General features: G+C 33.3%; 4 protein-coding genes across 5 annotated transcripts in view; 2 read left to right on the top strand and 2 right to left on the bottom strand.

Annotated features, from left to right (window-relative positions):
- LOC132905142 (heparan sulfate glucosamine 3-O-sulfotransferase 5) overlaps nucleotides 1–9,405 on the bottom strand; it is a 149,667-nt gene extending 140,262 nt beyond the window's left edge. Inside the window, exon 1 of the mRNA XM_060956148.1 lies at nucleotides 8,852–9,405. The gene's annotated coding sequence lies outside the window, so the exon portion shown is untranslated. The remainder of the gene's footprint in view (nucleotides 1–8,851) is intronic.
- A 4,106-nt stretch (nucleotides 9,406–13,511) lies between these two features.
- LOC132905134 (probable protein phosphatase CG10417) lies at nucleotides 13,512–18,662 on the top strand. Its single transcript, XM_060956137.1, has 6 exons — nucleotides 13,512–13,779; nucleotides 14,401–14,680; nucleotides 14,843–15,611; nucleotides 15,690–15,846; nucleotides 15,941–16,396; nucleotides 16,478–18,662. The coding sequence occupies exons 1-6, from the start codon at nucleotides 13,669–13,671 to the stop codon at nucleotides 16,718–16,720; spliced, it is 2,016 nt and encodes a 671-aa protein (XP_060812120.1). The 5' UTR covers nucleotides 13,512–13,668; the 3' UTR covers nucleotides 16,721–18,662.
- On the bottom strand, nucleotides 18,653–20,005 carry LOC132905147 (intraflagellar transport protein 20 homolog). The gene is made up of 3 exons (XM_060956157.1): nucleotides 19,870–20,005; nucleotides 19,071–19,225; nucleotides 18,653–18,893 (listed from the first exon to the last, which is right to left on the bottom strand). The coding sequence occupies exons 1-3, from the start codon at nucleotides 19,991–19,993 to the stop codon at nucleotides 18,780–18,782; spliced, it is 393 nt and encodes a 130-aa protein (XP_060812140.1). The 5' UTR covers nucleotides 19,994–20,005; the 3' UTR covers nucleotides 18,653–18,779.
- Nucleotides 20,006–20,377: 372 nt separating this feature from the next.
- LOC132905145 (BTB/POZ domain-containing adapter for CUL3-mediated RhoA degradation protein 3) lies at nucleotides 20,378–24,077 on the top strand. 2 transcript variants are annotated; one of them, XM_060956154.1, is made up of 5 exons: nucleotides 20,378–20,541; nucleotides 20,775–21,087; nucleotides 21,168–21,366; nucleotides 21,512–21,662; nucleotides 23,445–24,077. In XM_060956154.1, the coding sequence occupies exons 1-5, from the start codon at nucleotides 20,379–20,381 to the stop codon at nucleotides 23,450–23,452; spliced, it is 834 nt and encodes a 277-aa protein (XP_060812137.1). In that variant the 5' UTR covers nucleotide 20,378; the 3' UTR covers nucleotides 23,453–24,077. The 2 variants fall into 2 exon arrangements, with proteins under 2 accessions (XP_060812137.1, XP_060812136.1); XM_060956153.1 differs by having other exon boundaries at nucleotides 21,512–24,077.
- Nucleotides 24,078–24,808: the final 731 nt, after the last annotated feature.

Consider the following 24,808-nt stretch of genomic DNA (forward strand, 5'->3'; position numbering starts at 1 on the left):
GTATCGATCGATTAAAAGCCGCCGATACCCAACTTAAAATTCTTCAGGCACGGCCTCTTTAACTGAGAAATATATCCTCCATCAGTGAGCACGTTCGGAGACAAAAAGACATAGATAATCGTATAACGTGGATCACGAGGACGAGTTTCGATCCTCGATTGCAACAAAGTTACTTCTAAAGTGTCGCGATCGTGCGACACGTATCGAGCAACTTCGCGAGCGAGCCTTCAAAGAAACATCTTACGAAGTTTGAATATTCCCGGATACTTGTTGAAGTTACAATTTGTTTTTAAAATTACATTTCACTCGCTATATTTATCAGACGGGACACTTTTCACGTATAGATTTTCCGTCGACGCGATATACGAATAATAAATCTTACGATAATTTATAAAAACAAATTCCACGAAGAATTATTACATAATTATTTTATCGAGACAACGCGAGAACGAAACGACGACGTATACGTACAATTTTAATACCAATTGAGCTTGACCGGTTTGTTAATTTAATCGTACCTTTGACAAGTTGACAATTTTACCACGTTTGTACGATAATTTCCCTGCATTTCGGATAGATGGATATAACAGGCTTTCGTTTTCGTTATGTTTCGCGGTTTAGCGGTTTGCACCCATTGCATCCATCTACTGGTTATTCATATTTCCCGATTTTAACGCATTAAACCAGAGAGAAAACGTATATCTTAAACCATCCAAAGCGTGGTTTTCTTGTGAAACCTTGGCGATTTAAATAATACAGGTTGTCGTGATATATTAAAATTCAATTAACACGAAGAAATAATCAAAAGTTTATACATTATCTGGCTTTATAAATCTCGAGTAAATATCTGTTAGACTTACATTCTCAGTTCTCTTAAGAGAATCAAGTTAAATTATTCTGTATTGTTCTCTTGGAATGTCATACCTCACAGTTTGTGACAATATTCCGTTTATCGTCGAATTTTACATAATCCATGGAAGCATAGATTTGGTACAAACAATGAATTATACTTAATATGTATACGCAATTAAACCACTTAAACATTACGCGTACAAACGAATGTAATATTGTATATAATTAAATATGCAAATGAGACGTACAATGAAATATGAAATTCAAGCGTGATACAACAACGTCGCGCAGTACAAAAGCATAGCGTTAGATTTAACAGAATATTATTCGTCTAATTGTAAGAATGGAAAATACAAATTAAAATCAGCGATCATTTCGGAACAACGAACGGGAAACTGGTACATTGAAAATCGATATTTCACTAAAATATAACGATATAATTATAATTGCAGGTTTAACTGGGAACTCGTATAGCGATAGAATACTACATATACGAAGATATAACCGAATGTAGAGATTTCGTTTGAAAGAGACGAGACATAAAGTAATACGGTCAACTCAGTTTAGTTCCAGGTAAACCACGTGTTGAAGCTTGGCACGTTTGCGTGAGAATCGAACTACGAGGCGTAATAGTATATAAGGCTCGGGCGAATATAACCGAGTTATCAAACTTGGCAATAGCAACTACTAAAAAGTTTCGAGTGGAAAAGTACGCATGGAATTATCGCTACGTTTGCCCTGAAAAGAGTATCGATGTTTGCTGTATTAATTAAAAATATTTTTCCTCTTTGATAGCGGCTCGACCAAACCAGTTATCTTTCAAGTTCGATCTTCAACATCGTTGCCGGTTGTCCGTTTCAATCTCCGAATCGAAGAGCACTTTTCAAGCTTTCGTAGTTTCGATCGTTAGATACGATATATAGCGTACAAGTTTGATATTCAATCGTATCATTAGCTTTATCTAAATACATCTTGTTTCTCCTACAAACTTGTAAAGTTATTGTTGGGAATTTTGGATCATAATAGCCGAAATAATGATATAGCAACACTAAATTTACACTTGGAATTTATATTAGAATAGTTATATATTTATTTGATAAACGATTTCAAAGATACTCATCGATACACACTTGCACGCGTCTTAGCACTTTCTTTGTCTCACCTTCTTCCATATCAGACTGTTAAACAACTGAACAGTTTACATTCCATTGTTTTCGAGACGACGCGCATCCACATTATTCCACACACTGATATTCACATACATGTATCACTACTACGCAGCTAATCTAGTCTAGCACATAAAATTATACATATCTCAATAGTTATGAACATCGATAATGTGCTTTTACGATAATAAATTGGAGTTTGAAATAGAAAACCAGATCTATACGTAGCTGGACTATACGAACGTTGTAATTAATATACACGATAATGTTCGCAAAACACGGTAAAGTTCATAGTTTTATTTATAAAAAATACACGATACCGTGATTCTAGAACGGTTTTCAATTTATTAGTCCGTCGATGATTGGCTAGTTTTTCATTATTCTCCGCGCAAAACATTTATCGGTCATAAAGCAGCCATTATCAGTAATTAGTCTAATTTATACGGGATGATTTAAAGGAGAGTAGGCTAAACAGTTCGCGAAATTGCTTATCCCAATGACACGCTTCACAGGGAGGATATCCTGATGTTTTAATCCGTCCTACCATAACTCAAAGATAATTGAGTCATTTAATAACGATGATAAACATAATTCACGGATGCTATGAATATTCAGCCATTAACATTGAAATAACAACGAATATAGCGTGAACAAACGATCCGCGAAACACTTATGAAACCTTCCGCGGTCGAACGAAAACATGCGTGACTATAATCAACTTTTAAATTAATTTCAAAGAAACAAACGCTGGGAAGGAAGAAAAAGAAAAGCGTAAAATCGCCGTAAATTGTAACAGTCTTTAAAACGATCCTTTTAAAACCACCGTGTTTAGATTTGAATCTCTGGCACGATAACCGGGCGCGTTCGGTTAAAAACTTTGGCTCGACAGAATTCCGCAAGTTGTATGTATACGCTGCGTAAGAAACTTGCATATATAAATAATGCATGCATATGTATTGCGAAATACGCCACGAAACATCGAAAGGCTAATACCTCAGACCGATAACGTTCAAAATATATTTTCGTTAAATATCAACGACTGTCTCAGTGTCCACCTTCCCTCGGGATAAGCGAACAAGATTTTAGTGCTACGAATCGAGCAAGAATACTGGAAGACAATATGAATTTGAATATGATAATCGCCTTGAAACATTGGCGATCTCACCCATCTTGTGTTTGCATTGGGAACGATGATAAATATCATTTGTCTGTGAGCTGTATACTTAACATCTTGCTTTTCTTATTGTTTACAAGTGTACTGTAGGATCTGATACTACAATTAATTTATTAATAATAATGGATTGTACAGATGTTGATTAAACAGGAAACGATGGTTGCTTAACTAAATACAACAACGTGCTATAATTAAGGCAACTAGATAGTTAATTTGCAACTCTCTCTCACGCGGACCACACTCTCTCGACAACGCTAGCAACACTCTGTCCCTGACTTCTCGATTTACTCTCCGGCTTCTCCTCTGACACTGACTATTAATTCATCTATGTCCCTTAACATCCCTTTGTCTTTTGTCTTAGCCCTACTACGCACGTGTTCCGTAACCGTTGGTAGCCAGGGACACGTAGGTCCTTTCCACGAAACTATTCGATCGAAGGACCAACGACACATTGATGGGCCTGTCGGCAGCTCTGCTTTCTCGCGACACTGTTTGTCGTTCAGCCGATATCTCTTAGGCCTTTTGTCCACGATACTATAGTACCATCTAATTGAATGGATAATTGAAATTTCGAAAATTTTTGACTAATCCATTATTTTTAATCAAAGGGAGGGATGGAGATAGGGAGAAAATAAAAAAGAGATGTAAAGCCACTTCGGTCGCAGATTTGTTTCCTAATCTTTCTATTCGATGCTCGTGTCCCGTGTATATGAGGGAAACACGAGGAACAAGGGAAAGACAATATTGACCGAGGAAGACGAGTAAACAAAACATTTATGTACGGAACTGACCGAACAGCCTGCATGTTGCTCAGCCTCGCTGGTCGAAGGAACGCGTTCATATTTTTTCCATTCGTTGGACGTTACTGTTTGTCGACCTCTTGTCGCTCTAAATTACCACCTGTGGTTACTCGATAAACTTGCCCGGTTGGAGAAAGATCGTGCCGCGCGTGAAGACCTCGCGATCTCGCCAACGAAAAAAAAAAAAGAAAAAACAAAAATAATACAGGTACGGGTCAAAGGTATAATCTGACGGAGTTGCTGGCGTCAATTGCCTGCACAATTACGAGTTTTACATCGCACGAGCACACAACATGCAACACGAACTTAAAAAGAAAGAAAAGAAACGATCCCGAGGATTATAATTTCCATCAATTTTGGATAAGTTTTGCTAGTACTTCATCTGGACATGCAAAATTTGTCACGCGTTAACGACGCGATGGAAATATTGGGAAATACGTATAATAAAATTTGTTTCTACGATATTTGTGACGAAAGCAACGCGTGTCTGATCATAGACAGATCTCTTTCACTTACGTTTTCTTGCGAACAAGCTAACAGTACGCATTGCTATCGTAAACCTATGTTATCCATACGAATAAGTTAGCATTTATCGCGTTATTTTTATTATCTGCGGAGAACAATATGAAAAGCAGAAGTACAAGTAAATGTACAAAGGAATCATTGGAAAAGAACGACGCTGATTTGTTAGAATTTAATCTAGAAGTTAAAGTTAATAACCTGTGGAAGACACAATGTTTATGTTGAAATAATATTCAGTGATGTTTATTAAACAGAAACTACAGAACCTGATGTATACAAGCGTGTGATATAACAACGTGTGCAAGAATTGTTGATTGTTGGCCAGTTACTTTCAGACTAGACTTAAGTAGTAACCCATGATCCTGTTCAAATGCCTGTGTGGTTGTCTGTGTATGGCTACTTATCTCTAAGCGTGAAATATCGTTGTATTCCAACAAAATTAACACTAGAACTATCACACCAATCAAATTGACTAGTTTTACAATTTTATTTTAAAATTCTTACCTCGTGTTATATTTTTTTCCGCAATGATGTAATGACTTTCGCAACGATAACTAAAAGAATAATATAATGAGTTTTATTTTGTTTTTTATGTATTCAAACTGAAAATAATTTTGTATCAAGGCTACTTATACCAAAGTATCAAAGTGTACAAAAGTCCTGCAATTTGTTTATCAATTGCCTATTTAATTAACTAATTTCCTCGTTTTGTACAACTTCTCACACGTTTTTATGATTTTTATTGCGTTTCATTCAATATGACGATATCAGTTATCAGGAAAATTCCGGATCGATCGCTAGACGTTAACATTAGCAATACCACACCAAATTGACTGGTTCTACAATTTTATAAATGTGTCAATCCTCGTTTAGGGATGATAGTCCCAGATGGATTAATAATAGCAAAAATGTACTACAAAACATGGAATTTCTTCTATAAGAAAGTAATAAATCAATAAATATAAGAATATTCTATTATTACGTATTTTTTAAAAACCAATCATTTTGGCTGGTTTTGGTAGAAATAGCTTCGTGTTAACTATTGGTAGTTGTAGTATTAATACATAGAATTAATGTACACGCGTATTCGAGAGAAGGTTAAAATTTTACGGATCCGACGAGGAAAGAATTAATGAAAACCGGTAGAAAATTAATTACGCGAAGCCCTTGCTATCAATGTTATCATGCTCTAATTATGGTGGCGAAGGTATATGCGAAGTTTACACGAAACGCGGTGTAGCATCGCGATAAGTAAAATTTACCGCTTAATGTACGAACATGTATATAAAATGTGAACGTAATGCTAATTACAGTTCTCGGTCTCGTAATCGGATCGATAATCCGATTACGTGCAATTGTAATGCGAAAAAACCGTGAAAAGACCACGATTTGCAAACGCGCGATAGTCACAGGTTTGAAACTACCTTTCTTACAACACTACCTCCGATTTTCGTCGATTTAACGACATACGCTAATCAGATTCTACTTTGTTGATGCCCCTGTGAAACACACGAACACGATCCGTGCGATATTACCCGCAACAACCGTGTCGTGTTTTCACGCTTGAAAAACAGACGCATCTTTCGCGAATCCTTTTCGCGTAAAATACATTTTTCTTGGAATTCGGATTGACTGAAAGTAACATAGTAGTGATACGTAAAGAAAAAGGAACTTTTCGATAGACTGGATTAATATCGTTATTTACATATTCAGATAAAGCTGTGGTCGTTTAATTCAATTCTGGATAATTACGTCGAACGGTTGGATTCAACAAGTTTTAGAAGAAACGAAACGTATAAAATTTTTGGCGTAGCTCCAAAGAACGATGGTCTTCGTCGTTAACCAACATCGGTTAACCTTTCTTGGGAATTTCTATAGCGTAACGGAACAACAACGAGCCCTAAGAATACCAGAGACCGGAAACTTTTAAGAAATCGTGCACGACGAGGAATTTTCTTGCGCTTTCTCGAGCTCATCAGCTTTTCGAGTTCAACGACTTTGCTCAGGTTTCTTACGTACGGGTTGAAAACAAAGGAACTAGAAGAAAAGTCGACGGCTTGCGTTCTAATTACAACCGACGTGGTAACAAAGTGAATTTCAACGTTTGTTTTTCTACCCACACCTTTTTCCATTGAGCCGACAATCTCGAATAAAATAACATTTTATTCGACATGGTGAATGGAAATCATGTAGTTACCAGAGAACCGCCATAGTTTGTGCCTAGCTGCTCTCTATAAAATAATCTAAAATAATCGCGAGATTCGACATTTAAAGGTGAATTCGATTAAAATCGAATTGCGCGAAATGTAAATATAAGATACAGAACGCAGGAGAATTTTCTATAGAAAAACTTCTCTATAAATAAATTTCTCTACGCCTTTCTATTAATTTTAAACTCGATACAATTGCAGGAAACTCCTTCGGCTAAGACAAATTTTATATTGTCTCGTCGATCATTCTATATAATTTATCACGAAAGAAATAGTTTTTCTAAAATTAACTTAATACCTCGCTTCGATACGTATAATAAAAAAACCACAGAGCTTGATATATTGCGCGTCCAATTTATCCTGATACTTCGACAAAATATTTATTCTCTATTTGAGAACTCACACACGAGACATAAGTTTGAAGATATCCTTTCCTACTCGAACTCTGGATTGACATAAGTTTCTAGCATGTACCGGATATTGCATTCTTTGAGAACATCTTTTACGAAGGACAGAATCGCAGTAGTATAGATTGCTTTTTAAACCGACTCGCTTCCATCTCGCTGTGATACATTCGAACCTATCCTAGAGTCTAAATTAAGCTTGCCACTGTATATAAAAAAAAATAAATATTTCCATATTTTACTATTATTGACTGGTTTATTTTATAAAAATTTCTATTCCTCTCAACAATAGTGAAGAGTAAGCGAAATAAAAGTTTCCTTTTAAAAGGATATAGTTACGTCGCAGTAACAAACAACGTAAGTACCAAAATTAGCAAATACAATGTATATTTTGTTAAAAATCTTCGCTTCCCTCGCTTACGTCATTCATTCTATTTTAACTTCTCAATTACCATAGATGTACAATAACACATAACAGTAGAAACTATTTATTTGTAAAAATACCTTATTTCCAAGCAAAGGACCAACAGCAACAGGCACGAAGTGACAAATTTCAAATAAATTAGTACACTATGCGTGAGAAACGTTAATCGACCGTGATTCTTCCATGACGAAAAAATATCTTTGATCTAGGATACCGGTTTAGGGTTCGTTACGCACATTTCCTTCGGTGAGATAAGATTTTCGATTTCGTCGATTAAATTATACGTCTCTAACGATAAATCACTCTGAACATGTTCATCGTTCTAAAAAATACATTACATCTATCGTTTCAAATATTAAGAAACTTAACTTGGTTAATTGTAGGAATTACAAAAAGACTTTGTGTATAATATGTTAAGAAATAATGGAATATCCTGTTGAAAAAACTTTAATTGACCTATTAACTAACAAGGACGACTCGATTTATTTTCTTAGGAATCATATTTTTAATTACGTTATTGCACTTGTACATATTATCCTTATTTAACTGATTTGCTAACCTTAAAATCCACCTAACTAACATTAACCTACAAAATTTTCTATTCTATACCCGAAGGAAATTTTAACCAAGAAATGATTCAGATTAAAAAACTGCGAACTTAAATTTTACCAACGAATCAAAAAGCAGCACTAACAACGATCAATCACGTTTACCGTCAAGAAACGGCGAGGAACAAAAAAAAAGCGACGTAAACAAGACAGACGCGTAGAACCATCGAAGAAATCTACGAACGATACGCAATCATCGTTTTTGCGACCTCGTAGGAATTAGCTGCAAAATGTCGGCAAGAAAAACGATTTAGGCTTGGCGTGTTCCTGCGTAACACGATACATGCCTCGAAAGCTGTCACATCGAAGGACAACGTTATACCCGATTGCGAGACATGTACACAAGAGAAACATCGAGGGAAACGATGCAAACCGGCAAACACTCAGCCCAGAATCCTCTTATCCAAACAAAGCAACCGGAGTCGTACACGACGTGTGTACGACGCGACGTGTATACGACGTTAAGCGGTCGAGTGTGTGTGTTGCGGTAATAGTGCGAACTATATCCCGAATTGTGTCTCTCTTTTCTATCTCTATTCGCGTCTCTCGAGGTTGCACACGCCAACGCATCGGGGAAACGGAGAGGAGCAACGACGAGCTCAGCTGGCTCCGAACAACGCTTGTCATTTTCTTCGCGAATCTACACTTACATGACTATACGTATATACATATGAGCATTTAACATACACACCTGGTCGGGCCGACTCAAGGTCAGGTCACTAGGCCGCGGACGCACACACAGTGGTTGCTTATCTCTCCAATACTGTAACGGCAGTGACGATAATCCACTCGATGACAGTCGTCATAACCTCTGCTCTCGTTCTTCTTTCATCGATGAATGTATCTTCTACCTGTTCGCATTTGGCCCCGGAGAAACAGCCCAGCCACAACAACAACGATCAAAGATCACGAGAGAACGACTCGCCCTTGCACACGACGGATCAGCGCGAACATGCGACGACGCAACGAGAACAGCGTTGACACGTCTCGACCGCGTTTCACCGAGAGCACCGACACCAACCAAGTCGAAGGACAAGAACCGTGCTGTGCACCTGTGTGTACGTGTGTCAAAACGAGTCGCGTTTTCCTAGAGCGGAGTAGTGACAAGAATCGACCTGACCTCTTCGAGCCTCACCGAAGAACTGGCGGGCTCGTGCGCTCGCACGCACCCGTCATCCCCTCCACGGCTACGCGACACCTATCTGCTCCACCGTAAACCCTCGCTACTTCTTCCCCTACTTTGCCTCCCCTCCATCGCACCAGACGCCATCCAGCTACCCCTATACTCTTCCCGCGATTCGTGTACACGAATCGCGGGAGCGCGGAAAATTTAAAGACCAGACTTAATTATAACCCGGACTTGAAGAGAAGTCTAGTCTCTCGAGTCGGTTCGTCCGCGTTCCGTGTTCATCGCTTTCCATTTTCTTCTGTCGCGATCAACGCTTCTATGCAACCTAATCGACGGGTATTCATCGGGTAACATCGGTAAACTGTTTGCTATTTCATAAATACACCATCGTATCTAGACGTTTTAGTCGATTTTTGATAACTAAATGAGAATCTAAAAATGTAGAAGTGTCTTGAGAATTCATATAACATACGAAACCATAGAAATTTCTAAATATTCGTTATAATATTTGATGGATGAAATAAATTATTATTTACGTATATCTCTATTTCTCTGCTTGTATATATAGTAATGGGCAAAATACGATTATAAATGAAATTATTTATTTAAAAACTTACTAAAGTTAAAATTAGATGTGATTCGTTTTGTTTTATACTGATGTTAAAATAATGAAAACTAAACAAATATTCAGATACTTGATACGAGTTCCCATTTCGAGTCGTTCGTGTGATACGTTTATTACGTTTGAGAGCGCAAGAGCACAGAAAATTGAAAGATGAGGCTTAATTGTATCGTTTGATTCTCGCTAGTTTATTCGTTCTGATCATCGTTTTTCTTATTTACTGACTCCTTGAAACCAGAATAGATTCTTTCGTGACGGTACAATGTATTTGATCGCGTTACACGTAGATTGGAATGTGGAACTTTAGATTAACCCGTGAATGCACAATTTATACGGTCAATTTCACTATATATATATATACATATATATATTCATATATATATTCCTGATTCTCCAGCGACTACTCTGAGGCATTGATGATATGATTAACTCATCGCGCACAATCGTAGAATAATTGCTTACCACACAACACCTGCGATCTTTACATATTCAAATTTGAATCTATGCGTCGACGGTTTGATAAATAAATCATGAGAGGATAAATGATGGGGAATCTTCAAACATAAGTACAAATTGTACATTTATTACTGATATAAATCCATTTCTTTCGATAAAAGGAAATACGAATTAAAAATTTCAGAGCGTTAAGAAAGAACATTCAAAAAGCGTTTTATTTTTACGGTATAAGATATATTTTCCGGAATGATCAACTGATCTTTTTCGATTGTGCACTGCAATCATGTGTTTCCACATTTGTTATGTAGATACGGTAGTGCTTGGTTTGGTATGCATTCCTACAATGTTCGTACATGTATACGTGCGGACCCAGATTCCCCGCAGCATACGTGATTATTATCAAATAGGACGTGAAATGCATGTGGCTTCGAGGAAAAAGGAGATTTGATCTGTGCATTCAATTAGTAATTGATTTACGGTTCGTTTCGATAGATCAGCCAGGAATAATCGTGAAAACTAGAAAATCTTCATCTACGTATGTACTTTTATATTTTAACAACGATCCTGATAATTATGATTGTGTGTTATAAAAATACACAACTTTTTTATCAGTAAAAGTAGAAAAATAACATTTTTGTAGTGTTACTGTTCAGGAGAATAACTCGTGTAAAGGATAGTATTTTAATAAAGTATAACCATTTTACTTTTTTTTTATATATCTTGCGTTTTTAATCGCACTCTTGAATCGAATTGCTTGGGTAAGGATGTATTACATACATACATAAAATTCAGATGAATTTAAAGCGGGATACAATGAAATGAATTCTTTTCTGTATCGAATCCTCCAGGTAAGAACGTACGTTTTATGCAAAACTACGCATAATATTTCGATTAAATTAAAATACGTCATATTCCGGTAAGTTCCATTCAGTTTTACAACTATTCATTGAATGTATCACGTTTGCACTCTGAGGTAATTGACTTCCCGTGCACGCGATCTTTTTCATTAATAGACAATGTTTGTAATTACGTGTTATTCATTCTCTTTCGTCCTTTGTGCAACACGCACGAAAAGAATTGTAACTATCGCTTTCAAACATTATTTTTCTCATAATTTTGTTTTCTTGTAAGTAAAATATAATTCATAACCCATATTAATAATATCATTCATAAACATTAAAGTTAATGTCTAAAGCGAAGTATATACATTTTTTATTCGTTATAAATAAAGATGTATCAAAAATTCATAATTTTGATAAGAAGATGTAATCTACGAATCTATAAAAATCTTCAATTCCCTGAAATCCTAAGAATCTTTCACATCTATAAAAGATAAAAAATGTATAGATCTTCGCATCGAACGGATATATCAGAACGTGTTCTTTCAAATTTCATGAATTTTAAACATTCTCCTGTTGTTTTCAACGACCAAGGAAAGTTAGAAATCAGAACTCAATGATGGTTTGAGAACAGACATCAGAGATACCAGAACGATTTCGAGTAACGTGAGATTGCGTGGCGCTGCTACTTTCGCTGCTGGCGCCTTATTTGCGTAGATGCGTTTAGGTGAAACAGATATACATATAAAGGAGGGTACAATATACAGCACGACATAGAAGCTAGCCGCGACTTCATTCCTCACGGCCCGGCGCGCCGCGAATCGATAAACGGCGACCATCACGCAACACATAAACCCATCCTCGCTAACCACCCCGACCTCTACAACCGGCTGCACCATTCCCTGGATCGTACGGCATCTGTACGCTACACATCGTGTTATCATTAAAGTAGACAGATCTTTCGGTACATCGGAACTTTCAATAATGACGTAACGTCTTCTCTCCATCCTTTTCATTCATTTACTGATCTCGTTTCTCTTTCATATCTTTTCGCATCTTTCTTCTTTCCATACCCTAATTTTCAATTCTAAACCGATGAAATCGATGAATTTTAGGATAATAGAGATCTTTAATCGTGATAAATACCGATTTTGGTACATCCAACTTGAACGATGATATAGCATTTCCATTCTTCTTCCTACCCTACATTCGCTCACTAATCTCGTTTCTTCACACTCGTATGCAATCAATTGGATGCTTCACCCATCTTTTTAGGTGTTCTTTTTCTTTTTACGTCAGATTCAGCCCGAAAACAAAAGGATTATGTATCTTTGTGCGATTTCGATGACTTTTTTTTAATAGAAAATTGAGAACAACTTGTGAAATACTCACATTATAAAACAATCATTTCAAAATTCTTTAGGCTAAGAAAAATTATTTGTGTCATACATTTCTTTCTAGCGGAAAAGAATGAACTTAAAAATTTGGAATAACAGGTATACAAAACGGGGAGAACGTGACAGATTTACTAAAGAGGAAAGCAAGTATCTGAGTATCCGGAAACGAGGTTATTCTAGATCGTATGCAATAGCGGCGAATGCGAGTCATTATCATTTGCATTCATAATATGTAGTTGCAAGGTACTTAAACATAATCGCTACTTTCAGTAATATACAATGCATACGCGTGTATCTTATTAGGAATATAATAGATAAAACAGATAAAAACGATTATCCACTATATGTAGATCATAAATTGATAGAATGTGCAAAACATACTCTTTAACCTTAATTTTGTTACAATGTATAAGCTCAAAAATGTACATTGAAAGTATGCGATTATATAAAATCTGTAAAACAAATAATTCCGCGTACTGCTCTGTTCTATTAGATTTATCTGTTTATTTACTTTATAATGTGGGAGTGTATAATGTACATACCTATACTTACACACGTTACACACATGTGAAACATACACGCTAAACACATACCTGCATACGTGGTTCAAGTCCGGTCGTGCAACGTCTTCGCGATGTACCTTCATCATTATTTAATGAACAAATTATATTTGTAATCCATATATATTTAATCTTTTTAACAAATATACGAATTATTTTCAAATGAAATAAATGATAAATTACATACAAGCGCAATCCATTATATTAAAAAACTGGAAAAAATACTTTATCATGTTGAAAAAGATACACTTTTACGAAAGAAAATCGAATAGCATTCTGTAACGAGTAAAAATCGTCGAAAGTTTGGCGCGAAAATGAAGTGCGCATGTAAGAAAAGTGGCGGACTAGGTGGAGCTAGCAGCGCAGTGAAAACAGAAACCCAAACCGGTCATGGAGGCTAGTTAACGACTGTGCGCCGCGCTTGTGAATAGTAATTTCACCAGGATATTGTGATATTTACACGGACGACAGAAAATCGACAGAAATATCGCCGGTTTAGACGAAAATGGGTGCATACCTGTCAGAACCGATTACGAAAAAAGTATCGAGCGACGAAGCAGGCAAGAATGTCGCATTCGGCGCGAGTTCCATGCAAGGCTGGCGAATTAGTCAAGAGGTAAGCTAAAACCCTCGAGCGGCCAGTGCACCGTTACCCAGTTTCGTTTCGGTCAGAGAACGGTTTGCCGGTTCACCGTTTCACCAGAGTATTACGACATTCATCCTGATCTATCGCAAACGTAATCCATCTATGTGTCGAAGCGCGAAATTCGGTCTATTCGATTCGAGAACGACAAATACTGCGTTGATAGTAACATGAGTGCTTCGGCGTTTCGCTTGTGAACAAAACAGTACTGTTGCAAAATTAAGAATATTCATTGTCATGGTTCGAAGCCACTTCCGAAATGAAAGTTTTCACAGCCTATGAACGCTTCACGTGTTTTAGATTAATCTAATTAACTTGTTATTGTTTTTAATATAAATATTAATAACAGTACAATGCTATCATCTGTTTTAGAATTTAGAAATAGATAAATAATATCATTGTTAAACTCACTGTGTCCAGAATAATATTTGTTATCCATGTTAGAATAACTTTCTAATAGTAACCTTATTTATTAATTAAAATATTAATTTTATATGCACATATGATAGCCCACATGAATCTTTTTAAAAAATTTCCAATTAGTATATATATAAAATATACATTTGGATAAAAAATATAATTATTTGTTTATAGGATGCACATAACTGTTGCATAGATTTTGATGAAAATGTTTCATTATTTGCTGTATATGATGGTCATGGTGGTCATGAAGTAGCAACATACTGTGCACGTAATTTACCAGATTTTATTAAACAAACTGATGCGTACAAGAAAGGAGACATTAGGCAAGCTTTACTTGATGCCTTTCTGGGCTTTGATGCCACGCTTGAAAAACCTGAAGTAGTTAGTATCCTTAAAGAACTTGCAGGGACATCTACCTCAGATAAGAAGAAAGATGAGTTAAATGAATCTGGTGCGTTCCTTTTTTGTATTCAAACTATATTTTTATATAAATTACATTTTCATAAGTTAAGCCAATAATTATTATATTTCATAATTATTAATTTGTTCCACCTATTTCTTTGTACAAAAATATATTTAATAAAGTTGTCTTCATACATTACATTGCACATAGATGAAGAAGAAAATGTTAATAATCTATGTATGGAGGCAACAATGCCACTGGAAGAAGTAATGGCAAAATATCAATCAGAATTGAATCCTAATGTAAAAAATCTAAAAAACGAAAAATGCAGTAAAAGAGTATGTTCTGCGAGCCCTTATTTACGTGGTCGAAGAGGTAAAGAAAAAGCAAGCTCCTCTTCATCTGGCGCCGGATGTTCATCATCTTCGTCATCTTGGAATACAAATGAAACCGACGTGAGTAGTTCCAGCCAACCATGTGGATCGACTTTATCTAATATAACGAAGAGAAATGAATCTGAATGTCCTGGAAACAATGAAGCTGAACAAGTTCTTGATTCAACTACAAGTAATGGAAATGCACATGTCTCTGCACCAGTAGGATCAACAGCAGATGTGGAGGCAACAAAAAGTGCAGATATGCCTGATAGCTCTGAAGATGTAAACAAAAAAGTTACAAGTCCTGATAAAATTACATGTACAGAAGAATTAAATGCAAATGAAGTAGAATTAAATGGTGCAGAATCAAAGCGAATTGAAGATGCTGATAGTAGTAAGGGTGGGGGTGATAATGTATCAAGCAGTTCATGTACTCCAGTAGAGAACGGAGATGCAGGACAGCAAGAACGTATAACTAGTACTGGTAGAAGAAGAATTCAACCTATCACTTTATATCATACTCTTCTAAAGAAAGACAACGAAGATTCTGAGGATGATGATGATGATGAAAATGATGAAACATTTGATGGTGTCCCAGAAAGGTAAACAACTTAAATGGATAAACATAATATGATATAAAATTATCCATATATTTTTTCAATTACACTCCTATTATACAGTTTTAGCGATGAAGATGATATAGAAGATATTGATGAAGATGAAAGCGAGGAAGATGAAGACGAAGACGAAGACGAAGATGAGGATGGAGATGCTAATATCGACGATGATGATGACGATGACGATGATAGTGAAAGTCTTATGATGGATACAGAAGAGGTATGATGACTTTTTTATGAAATACATTCTACTATTTGCGCTATGATATACATATAATTATGTTAAAATAAACACGAATTATTAATTTATACAGCCAGGTTATGATAGTGGATGCACAGCAGTAGTTGCAGTTTTAAAAGGGAATGAATTATATGTAGCAAATGCTGGAGATTCCCGTTGTGTATTATGCAGAGATGGTCAGGCTATAGAGCTTAGTCTAGATCACAAACCCGAAGATGAACCTGAAATGGAACGTATAGTAAAAGCTGGTGGGAAAGTGACAGCTGATGGTAGAGTAAATGGTGGCCTTAATTTATCAAGGGCACTTGGGGACCATGCTTATAAACAAAATGTAAACTTATCACCACAAGAGCAAATGATCTCTGCACTTCCTGATGTGAGGCATATCACAATTGAACCAGAAAAAGATGAGTTTATGGTGCTTGCGTGTGATGGTATCTGGAATTTTATGTCGAGTCAAGATGTTGTACAATTTATTCGTACTCGTTTGACACAAAATTACGAAAAATTATCAAAAATATGTGAGGAGGTACAAAATATACTTGATCACTTCTTTCCTTATCATCGCTCAAAATGTATATTATTTATTAATAAAAATGTTTCATTGTAGCTATTTGACCACTGTCTAGCACCTGATACTTGTGGAGATGGTACAGGATGCGACAATATGACTGCTGTAATAGTGCGATTTAAGTCATCGACTGATGCTGTAACGAATAGCACTGTTGCTGAAGTATGTACTGCTAAAAGATCGCTATCGCCATCTATACCTACAGAAGAAAATAATGATTGTATTGTGCAGGAAGATACGATGAATTCTTGTAAACGTATTAAGACCGAAGCAACTATGTGAGAAATGTGTTAAATGCTATGAACTGTTACAATCTCTGGAAACAGATGAGTGAATGTGAATTTATGTAAAATTATGTAATTCTATAGAACTGTGAATTTTGAGCAGATACTCAATGGTGATCGATACCAGTTACTTCAAATATCATGTAAAGTATGTTAGTACTGGCTATTGGTGACAGACTGATCAACTGGAGCATATGAGGATGATACTTTACTGCTAATATTTCAACACTTTAGTGCTTAATATGATACAAATAGACAGTGTTCTTTTTCATTTAAATCGAAAACAATTGATTTTCAAAACTGTTTTACTACATCTGTTATTATTGGACAGTGTACTATACGGTCTAACGTTTTGATAATGTCATGTACAAAATATAAGACAGTTATATAAACATAATTCTGTACAATTAACAAAATAATAAATATTTCACTTTATAAGTACTTTCTATGGTAATGATAAGGTAGATGATAAGTATAAATAAAACCACTTTAAAATCATTTACTAAGTCAAAGCCTTGTAAGATTTTAAAAATAATATAAGGTACCATAATGATTAGATTAACAATAAATTTCTCAACTTAAAAATTTTTTTAATGACTCAATATTTTGTGTATCTTAACTGTTTTATATCCTTATTGATCAGAATTCAATTATACATCATCTCATTTGCTCCATTAACACGAAATACGGAATATACTCTTTGAGTTTTTAGATAACATCCATAGTAGATATGTAATTGTACATATTTATAAATTTAGACTATAGGATTTATATTTGTAATTTAACGTGATACCATTTCTTATTTTTACGAAATAAAGTTTATTTTTGAATCCCTGGGTATAGTGGTTGAATGGATGGGTGTGCGAGTAGTCTTAAAATATGTAAACTGTATTGCATAATAACGCCAATTGCGTACTACGCATTGCTAATTTGTGATCTTGTACTAAAAATATTGTTAAAAGAATAATAGTTACGTTATGGAATACTATCTACTTAAACTGTTTAACATATTTTTTAAATATCTGACAGTGTCATACATTCTGTAAGTTTGACAACATGAAAATAATATATCTAAAAGAAACAATAAAATTATAGATTAAATCGAAACATACAAACATTTTAAAAATTAATAAGATACGTGTCGGAAACAAACTAATTTATCATAAGAAACATGTAAAAAGTGAGGATGAAAAAAATATTTAAATTATTTATATCTTTTTAAGAAATACATACTTTATTTTAATGCCAATTATTGTATCTACATTATGTGCTTAGCGTTTCTCATCTTATATGACTAATTAAATTCTTTTTCTGTGTAGTTGCAATACATAAGTAAGAAACATTTTTAACAACTAAACTTTAAAATAGAAACCCAACTTCATAAATTTTTTTTTATCTTACAACCATGGTTTCATTATATCACTATTTCACCATAACGTGAACATACAATACGGACAACGATTGTCTATTCACAAAACATATACAAAGTTTATATTCGATAAAATAATATAGATGTTAGATAAATAATTAATATAAATTGATCACCTGCGATGTCTTTAAGATTGCTTCAAGTTTTGTATTGTTATTCATCTTTTGCAACTGCTCACATATAATTGCGGCTATTAAAAAGCAGTAATTATATAACAGCATTGTTTACAATTATAACGAAAAAGCAATCGTAATTTTTACGGAAAACAACAAATAATACCATTATCAAAATGATTAGTAGTATATGAATATTAGAGACAGTATGTAGAATGATTCAGAACTGATGTGCCTTTCTGATTCAGGGGTTGGGAACCTTCAGAATATGTGTGTATATTTGATGCCGTCTTATTAAGAAGGGTTTAAACCCCGACACCGTCTTAACTGCAAACTTCGTCATGAACTTATGTATAAATATCTTGTTTCATAATATATGTCACTCTAATTATGTTTAATAGTTTTTATTTATTCTCCTTATTTTGATCAACTTTTGACGTAAAAAAGTACAGACATACGTTCATAATATACTTAATTGAACTAGGTGTATCAATTCTAATTACAAAATTAACTCTTTAATTCACTGTTAATTGTTCAATAGTTTCTAACTGTTCCATTTCGATCTTTTTTAGAGAATCGTGTTGTATACGAAGTCTCTCAAGTTCCATAGATTTTTCAATAATCTGTGCCTGTAATTTAATATATAAATGTTGTTTCTAAATTGCTTAATAAATTAAACTTATTAAATATACATTTACATAAATTTTACATAGTCATATATAAAGTTAACATTTATTTTATTTTAGAACTTGATTGTTTTCGATAAATAATTATTATAGAATAAACTATTTTAATTTTTAAATGACCTGAATTTGTTGTTTTTGAGCATCCCTTTCTTTCGCAACAGAACGGAGTAAATTCCGAGTTCCAATAGTTTTCATCTTCTCTTTTTCCACCTCATTTGCCAACTGATCTATTATTTGTATAAATTCATCAGAATTCATTTGAAATTCGGTAATTTCTGAGGAATAAAGAACAGTATCGAGTCAAAGAAGAGAACACATGTATAAAATAAATATTTAAAAAATCACATTACAAATTGTTTCGTGGTACAATTATAGGTACAAAAGATGTATTTTATATAAAAATTTAGAACATATTATTCTAAATATATGTATCATACATACAATTTAATTATTTTTAGTATTATATATTATTAAATTTAAACATAAGTTACTATAATTATATTCAGTAAGATAAGCTTTGAAAACGAATTGTTTATATAGTAATAGATACGTATTTATATGATAACAATGAGAAAATAAACAACTTCTGTATGTATATATATAACTTAATTTAATAGCTAATGATATACATCAAATTTCAAATTATTATAGTAGCGGTGCTTTTAAAATACTGATCAGAAGCACCCGAAGGCGGCAATACAGATGGCAGTAATTACTATAGGGAAACATGTAGTACAAGCATTTGTTTTGCACAGAGAGTATACTTAACAATCGCTGGATGTACAAAAAATAAGAAATAACGCGGTAAGTTAACTGAAAAACCTTGTAAAAAACCTTGTTTGTTTAAATCGTATATGTCAAAAGTGTACGTGTATACAGATTACTTTGCATAAATTATGATAATTTCGATAAAACTCACTCGAAACAAAATTTTGACATTCTTCTTTAAGCTTATTCGTCTGATTTGCAACTTCTGGTTCTAATACACGAATTTTGCTTAAATCATCAATATAAATTCCATACTTTGCTAAAGGGTCAGCCATTTTCTTAAATAAACAAACGATCGACTCTTAGGTAGTTGCGCCTGCGCGTATCCAGAACTAGTCTTCGTTTCTTCGTACTAGTCACTCGCCAAAATGGGAATACGATAGGGTATAATTTTTGCCGAGTCGTAAGACACGAAAGAGTAGTGAGTCGTGTTTTATTTAATAAGATTTTAATATATAAGATGAGACTAATAAATGCCACATAAAACATCTTTGTGCTGGTTATCGTTTATCGATGCGTTGACACTCAAGAGACGCAACGCTTTGTTCTTTCTCTGTTATATATTTTACATTTAATATTTAGAAATCGATATATTTTTTCATCAATTTATTTATTAACGTTGATACTTGACGGTCTGATATATTATCATTATCATCCGTTATGTCCGGAAACCACAAAGCAGGAATTAAATATCCTTCGGAATATGTTAAGCTCAATATCGGCGGTTCTCTACATTACACTACTTTAGGGACACTCCAAAAACATGACACTATGTTACGTGCTATGTTCAGTGGTCGCATGGAAATTCTTACAGATCCCGAAGGTGACATTTTACAATATTGATAAAACTTAATATGATAATGAATTATACTCTGCACGTGTTATTCTTTTGCAATATCAATTGAAATTCCACGATTTAATAAAAATTCATATTTGAAATCTTCTAATATGGAATAATATTTTCATTTATAAAAATCTCATTTAATATTTTTTTTTTTTTTTAGAAATGCAAGCATTGTCTTTCATTTACTTAAAACCTATAAATATAATTTACAGGGTGGATATTAATAGACAGGTGCGGGAAACATTTTGGAACAATCTTGAATTTTTTAAGGGACGGTTCAGTTCCATTACCAGAAAGCACTAAAGAAATGGCAGAATTACTTGCAGAAGCAAAATATTATTGCATTAGCGAATTAGCTAAATCTTGTGAACAAGCGCTTCTTCGAAAGGAGAGAGAAGCAGAACCTATTTGTAGAATTCCACTTATTACTTCTCAAAAAGAAGAACAATTATTAATTAGCAGTACTACTAAACCAGTAGTAAAGTTGCTTGTTAATAGGCACAATAACAAATATTCATATACAAGGTGATAATACCTGCTTCCTAGAAATTGCAGTATGCAATGAAACAAAGAATGAATAAATATAAAAAGCCTTGTCTTTACAGTACATCAGATGACAATCTCTTAAAAAACATAGAATTATTCGACAAAATGTCCCTTAGATTTGGTCGTAGAGTACTATTTATTAAAGATGTAATTGGCTCCAGTGAAATTTGCTGTTGGACATTTTATGGTCATGGTCGCAAAGTTGCAGAAGTTTGTTGCCACTCAATTGTCTATACAACTGACAAAAAACACACAAAGGTAATGTCAAATGTATATGTAATAGATTTAATTGTATATATCCTATGTGATTATGAATATAATATGTAATATGATATGTAATGTAAAGTAACATGCCAGACTTCAATATATAAAAAACAATAAATATTTGATTTATAATACATAGGTTGAGTTTCCAGAGGCCAGAATTTATGAAGAAACATTAAATATTTTGTTATATGAACATCGAAATGGTCCTGATCAAGAGTTAATGCAAGCAACGTCATCGCGCGGTGCAGTCAGTGGTGCACCACCTTGTACGTCAGATGAAGAAGAGGGTGAGCGTTCAGGCTTGGCTCGCCTTCGCTCCAACAAACAAAACACCAACTGACCCAACCTTACCCCTTCTACCCCTCCTAATCCAGCGACCCTTAACGTCGTTCGAGTCCTCGCTCTTAAAACGCGAGCCAATTCGAAGTAAGATGTGTGAAAACGGGAACTAAGCAAAATTTTATATAACATGCATACATATATAGACATCTACGCATGTACACTTATATATATATGTATGTATTCTCTCGTACAAAATTGAACGATCAATATGGTTAGACTTGATGATTAGTTGTACCACTAAGTTTACAGTCTTACACTTTCTTATAATCAATATTTATACATCCTAATTATTTCACATATCTGGGATCATTTATAGAACAGAATGACAAATTCGTCTTAGATTTATTTATACATTTATTATATCGTAAGATGTAGAAATATGTGAAAATGTGATATGAATACGTTTTCGTATTTCTTATTTTCAGATCATAAATTTTTAAAAGAACATAAATGCGAGTACTGTTTATGTGCCAAATATTCATGTTAGAAGTGAAACAAGAATAAGTCGAAGTTGCCATTCTGTGATCAATGGAATTATTTACTCTTATACTCTATAACAACTTTTAAGCAGTTATTTAGAGTACTAAATTATATAATAAAGTTGCACAACATAGGATTGCATTGTTACCTGTTATAAGTATTATTATTACTATATAATTATATTATTACTATTATGGTTATTACAATTATATTATGATGATGATTATTATTATTATTATTATTATCATAGCTATAAACTCGACGTGTTTATATTTTTTTTTTACAGAATAAAATTCTATGTGTCAATAAATTAATAAAATAAAAGATGTGCTTATATGTACTTGCATTTTTCGACTTAAGTTCTACTAAACTGCTTAAAGGATGGTGCGGAGTGAACACTGCCAGTAAAATAATTTTAATGGAGTATATAAATTAGCCTGGTATAATTTAAAAATCAATTCAAATTATAATTGGTTCTTCGATCTTAGAGTTACAAATGTTGGTCCTTCACTATGAACAAGACAAAGACTTTTATAAGCACGTAAGCTTTGTGTTAATTTTTATATATCATTCCAAAATGTGGTACATTTTTCTCATATTAATGCTTTTATTTTGCTTACACGCTTTCACTTATAAAAACAAATGTGTTATGATTCAACGAATACTGCAAATTAATATCACATATTCTTTTTAACATGATGCAAACTCCCATATTTAATGAAGGGACCATATGTATTCCTATCTCGTACCTACAGTTATTTTGCTGAGGAAAGTATATGAAAATCATTTATTAGTTCTTGAATTATTAAATTCTTGAATCGAAATCTCATTTTATTCTCCCGAATACAAGACGATATATCTAATATATTACAGTAATATAAATATAACAAAATTTTGCAACAAAAAACAATTTAAGTTCCTATAATTTTATGTAAGAAAAATACCGGTATTATAACTAGCGAATGTGGTTCATATTTCGTATTTATTATAAATCTCTATAGTTAATAAAATTATGTAACATGTAAATTAAGGTAAATGCAATATATATTATATTAATCAAAACATTATTGCTGCTTGAATTTTTCAACCTCACAGTAGAGCACATTTAATGGCCTCCTTTGGCAGGTAAAACAGACACAAGCTATAACATTTCTTCAAATTACATATTCTCATATATAAAATGAATAGAATTAATTATTCTTAAAAATAAATTTAAAATTGTACTGATTATTTATCTTTTCTTTCAGGAAACTAGTACGTCCCATCAAAATACATAGGGTAGCCATGGTCCGCTTATTAAATCAGCGAAATTCTTAATTTAGCCACATTGTACAAACCAGCACCGTTTATTAGTTAAAATATATAAAAAGTTTTGTGTGTGTCTTGTATCCGGGTGAATTGATTACCTATTAAAATTCTCAACATACATAAGCATATACATAATTATATAATTCAATTTATTTGGGAATTTAAAAATTCATCTAAATACCGCTCAAACAAGAAAATACTTTCTTATTCGCACTCCTTGTCTAGGCTTCACATTTACTTATATTTTTAAATTTACATATTGAGAATGTATACACAATTTCACAGATGAGTTTGCAAACTTGACAAAATGTATTAACGGTATAATATTAAATAGTAACATCATAAAAGGAACAATATTAAATTCTATCTACTAGATGTATAAATACCCCTAGTATAAGTACATGCACATGTAAATACTATTATTGTTACAAAAGACTAGAAATGATATTATACTTGATAATATTTTATGAAAAATGGATTAAACTATAACTTTTATATAGGTTTAAGTTTATGTGACATTAAGTATAATAATATTCATGTTTCAATAAATTATTCGTGCATCCTTCTATATATATATATACACACACACACACATTCTATATACAGTTAACTATGGAAGTCTTCGCACATGCCATTAAATGCTACAAAATTTCATTACGAATTTAGTGCCAAATCGAAGAATGTTATATGACAATATATGTATTTTGTTTAACTGAAAATTACACTTTTATTAGATGCACTTGAAAAGATTTTTGTAGGCCAACTGTATGTGAATAAATAAAAATATGTTAGTCATAGAAAAGATAATAATATTTAACATTATGTTAGTGGAATGCTATACATGTGAAAATCAGAATTTTTAATAAGATTAATAGTATTGTATAAATGTAATAACAAATATACACATTAAAATCATCTTCTGGTCAATGATATTTTATTATTACAAATTGTATTTATCTTTCTATTTTTATCATATCATAAATATTATTTTAGTATATAGACTGGCTCAACTAAACGGGATTAACTAAATATCCGCCTTATCTACTGTTATAACTTCTTAGGACAAAGTTACAGTATTCCAAGAACGACATGTGAAGGTGGAAATAATTTCTTCTTATAATCATTTCTTTTATGTGATCTCAAGATTATCAGTTTTTTTTTTAAATAGAATCATACATATTTTTCGATATCCTTGTAGAATCTAAAAAAAGAACTGCAATAATCATATCGTCCTCATCATTTAATTTTAAGATATTTGGGAGTAAAGTGTATGACAAAATTAGTGACAAAATTAAAAAATCGA

The sequence above is a fragment of the Bombus pascuorum genome, chromosome 3 (genome assembly GCF_905332965.1).
Source record: "Bombus pascuorum chromosome 3, iyBomPasc1.1, whole genome shotgun sequence".
NCBI classification, from domain to species: domain Eukaryota; kingdom Metazoa; phylum Arthropoda; class Insecta; order Hymenoptera; family Apidae; genus Bombus; species Bombus pascuorum.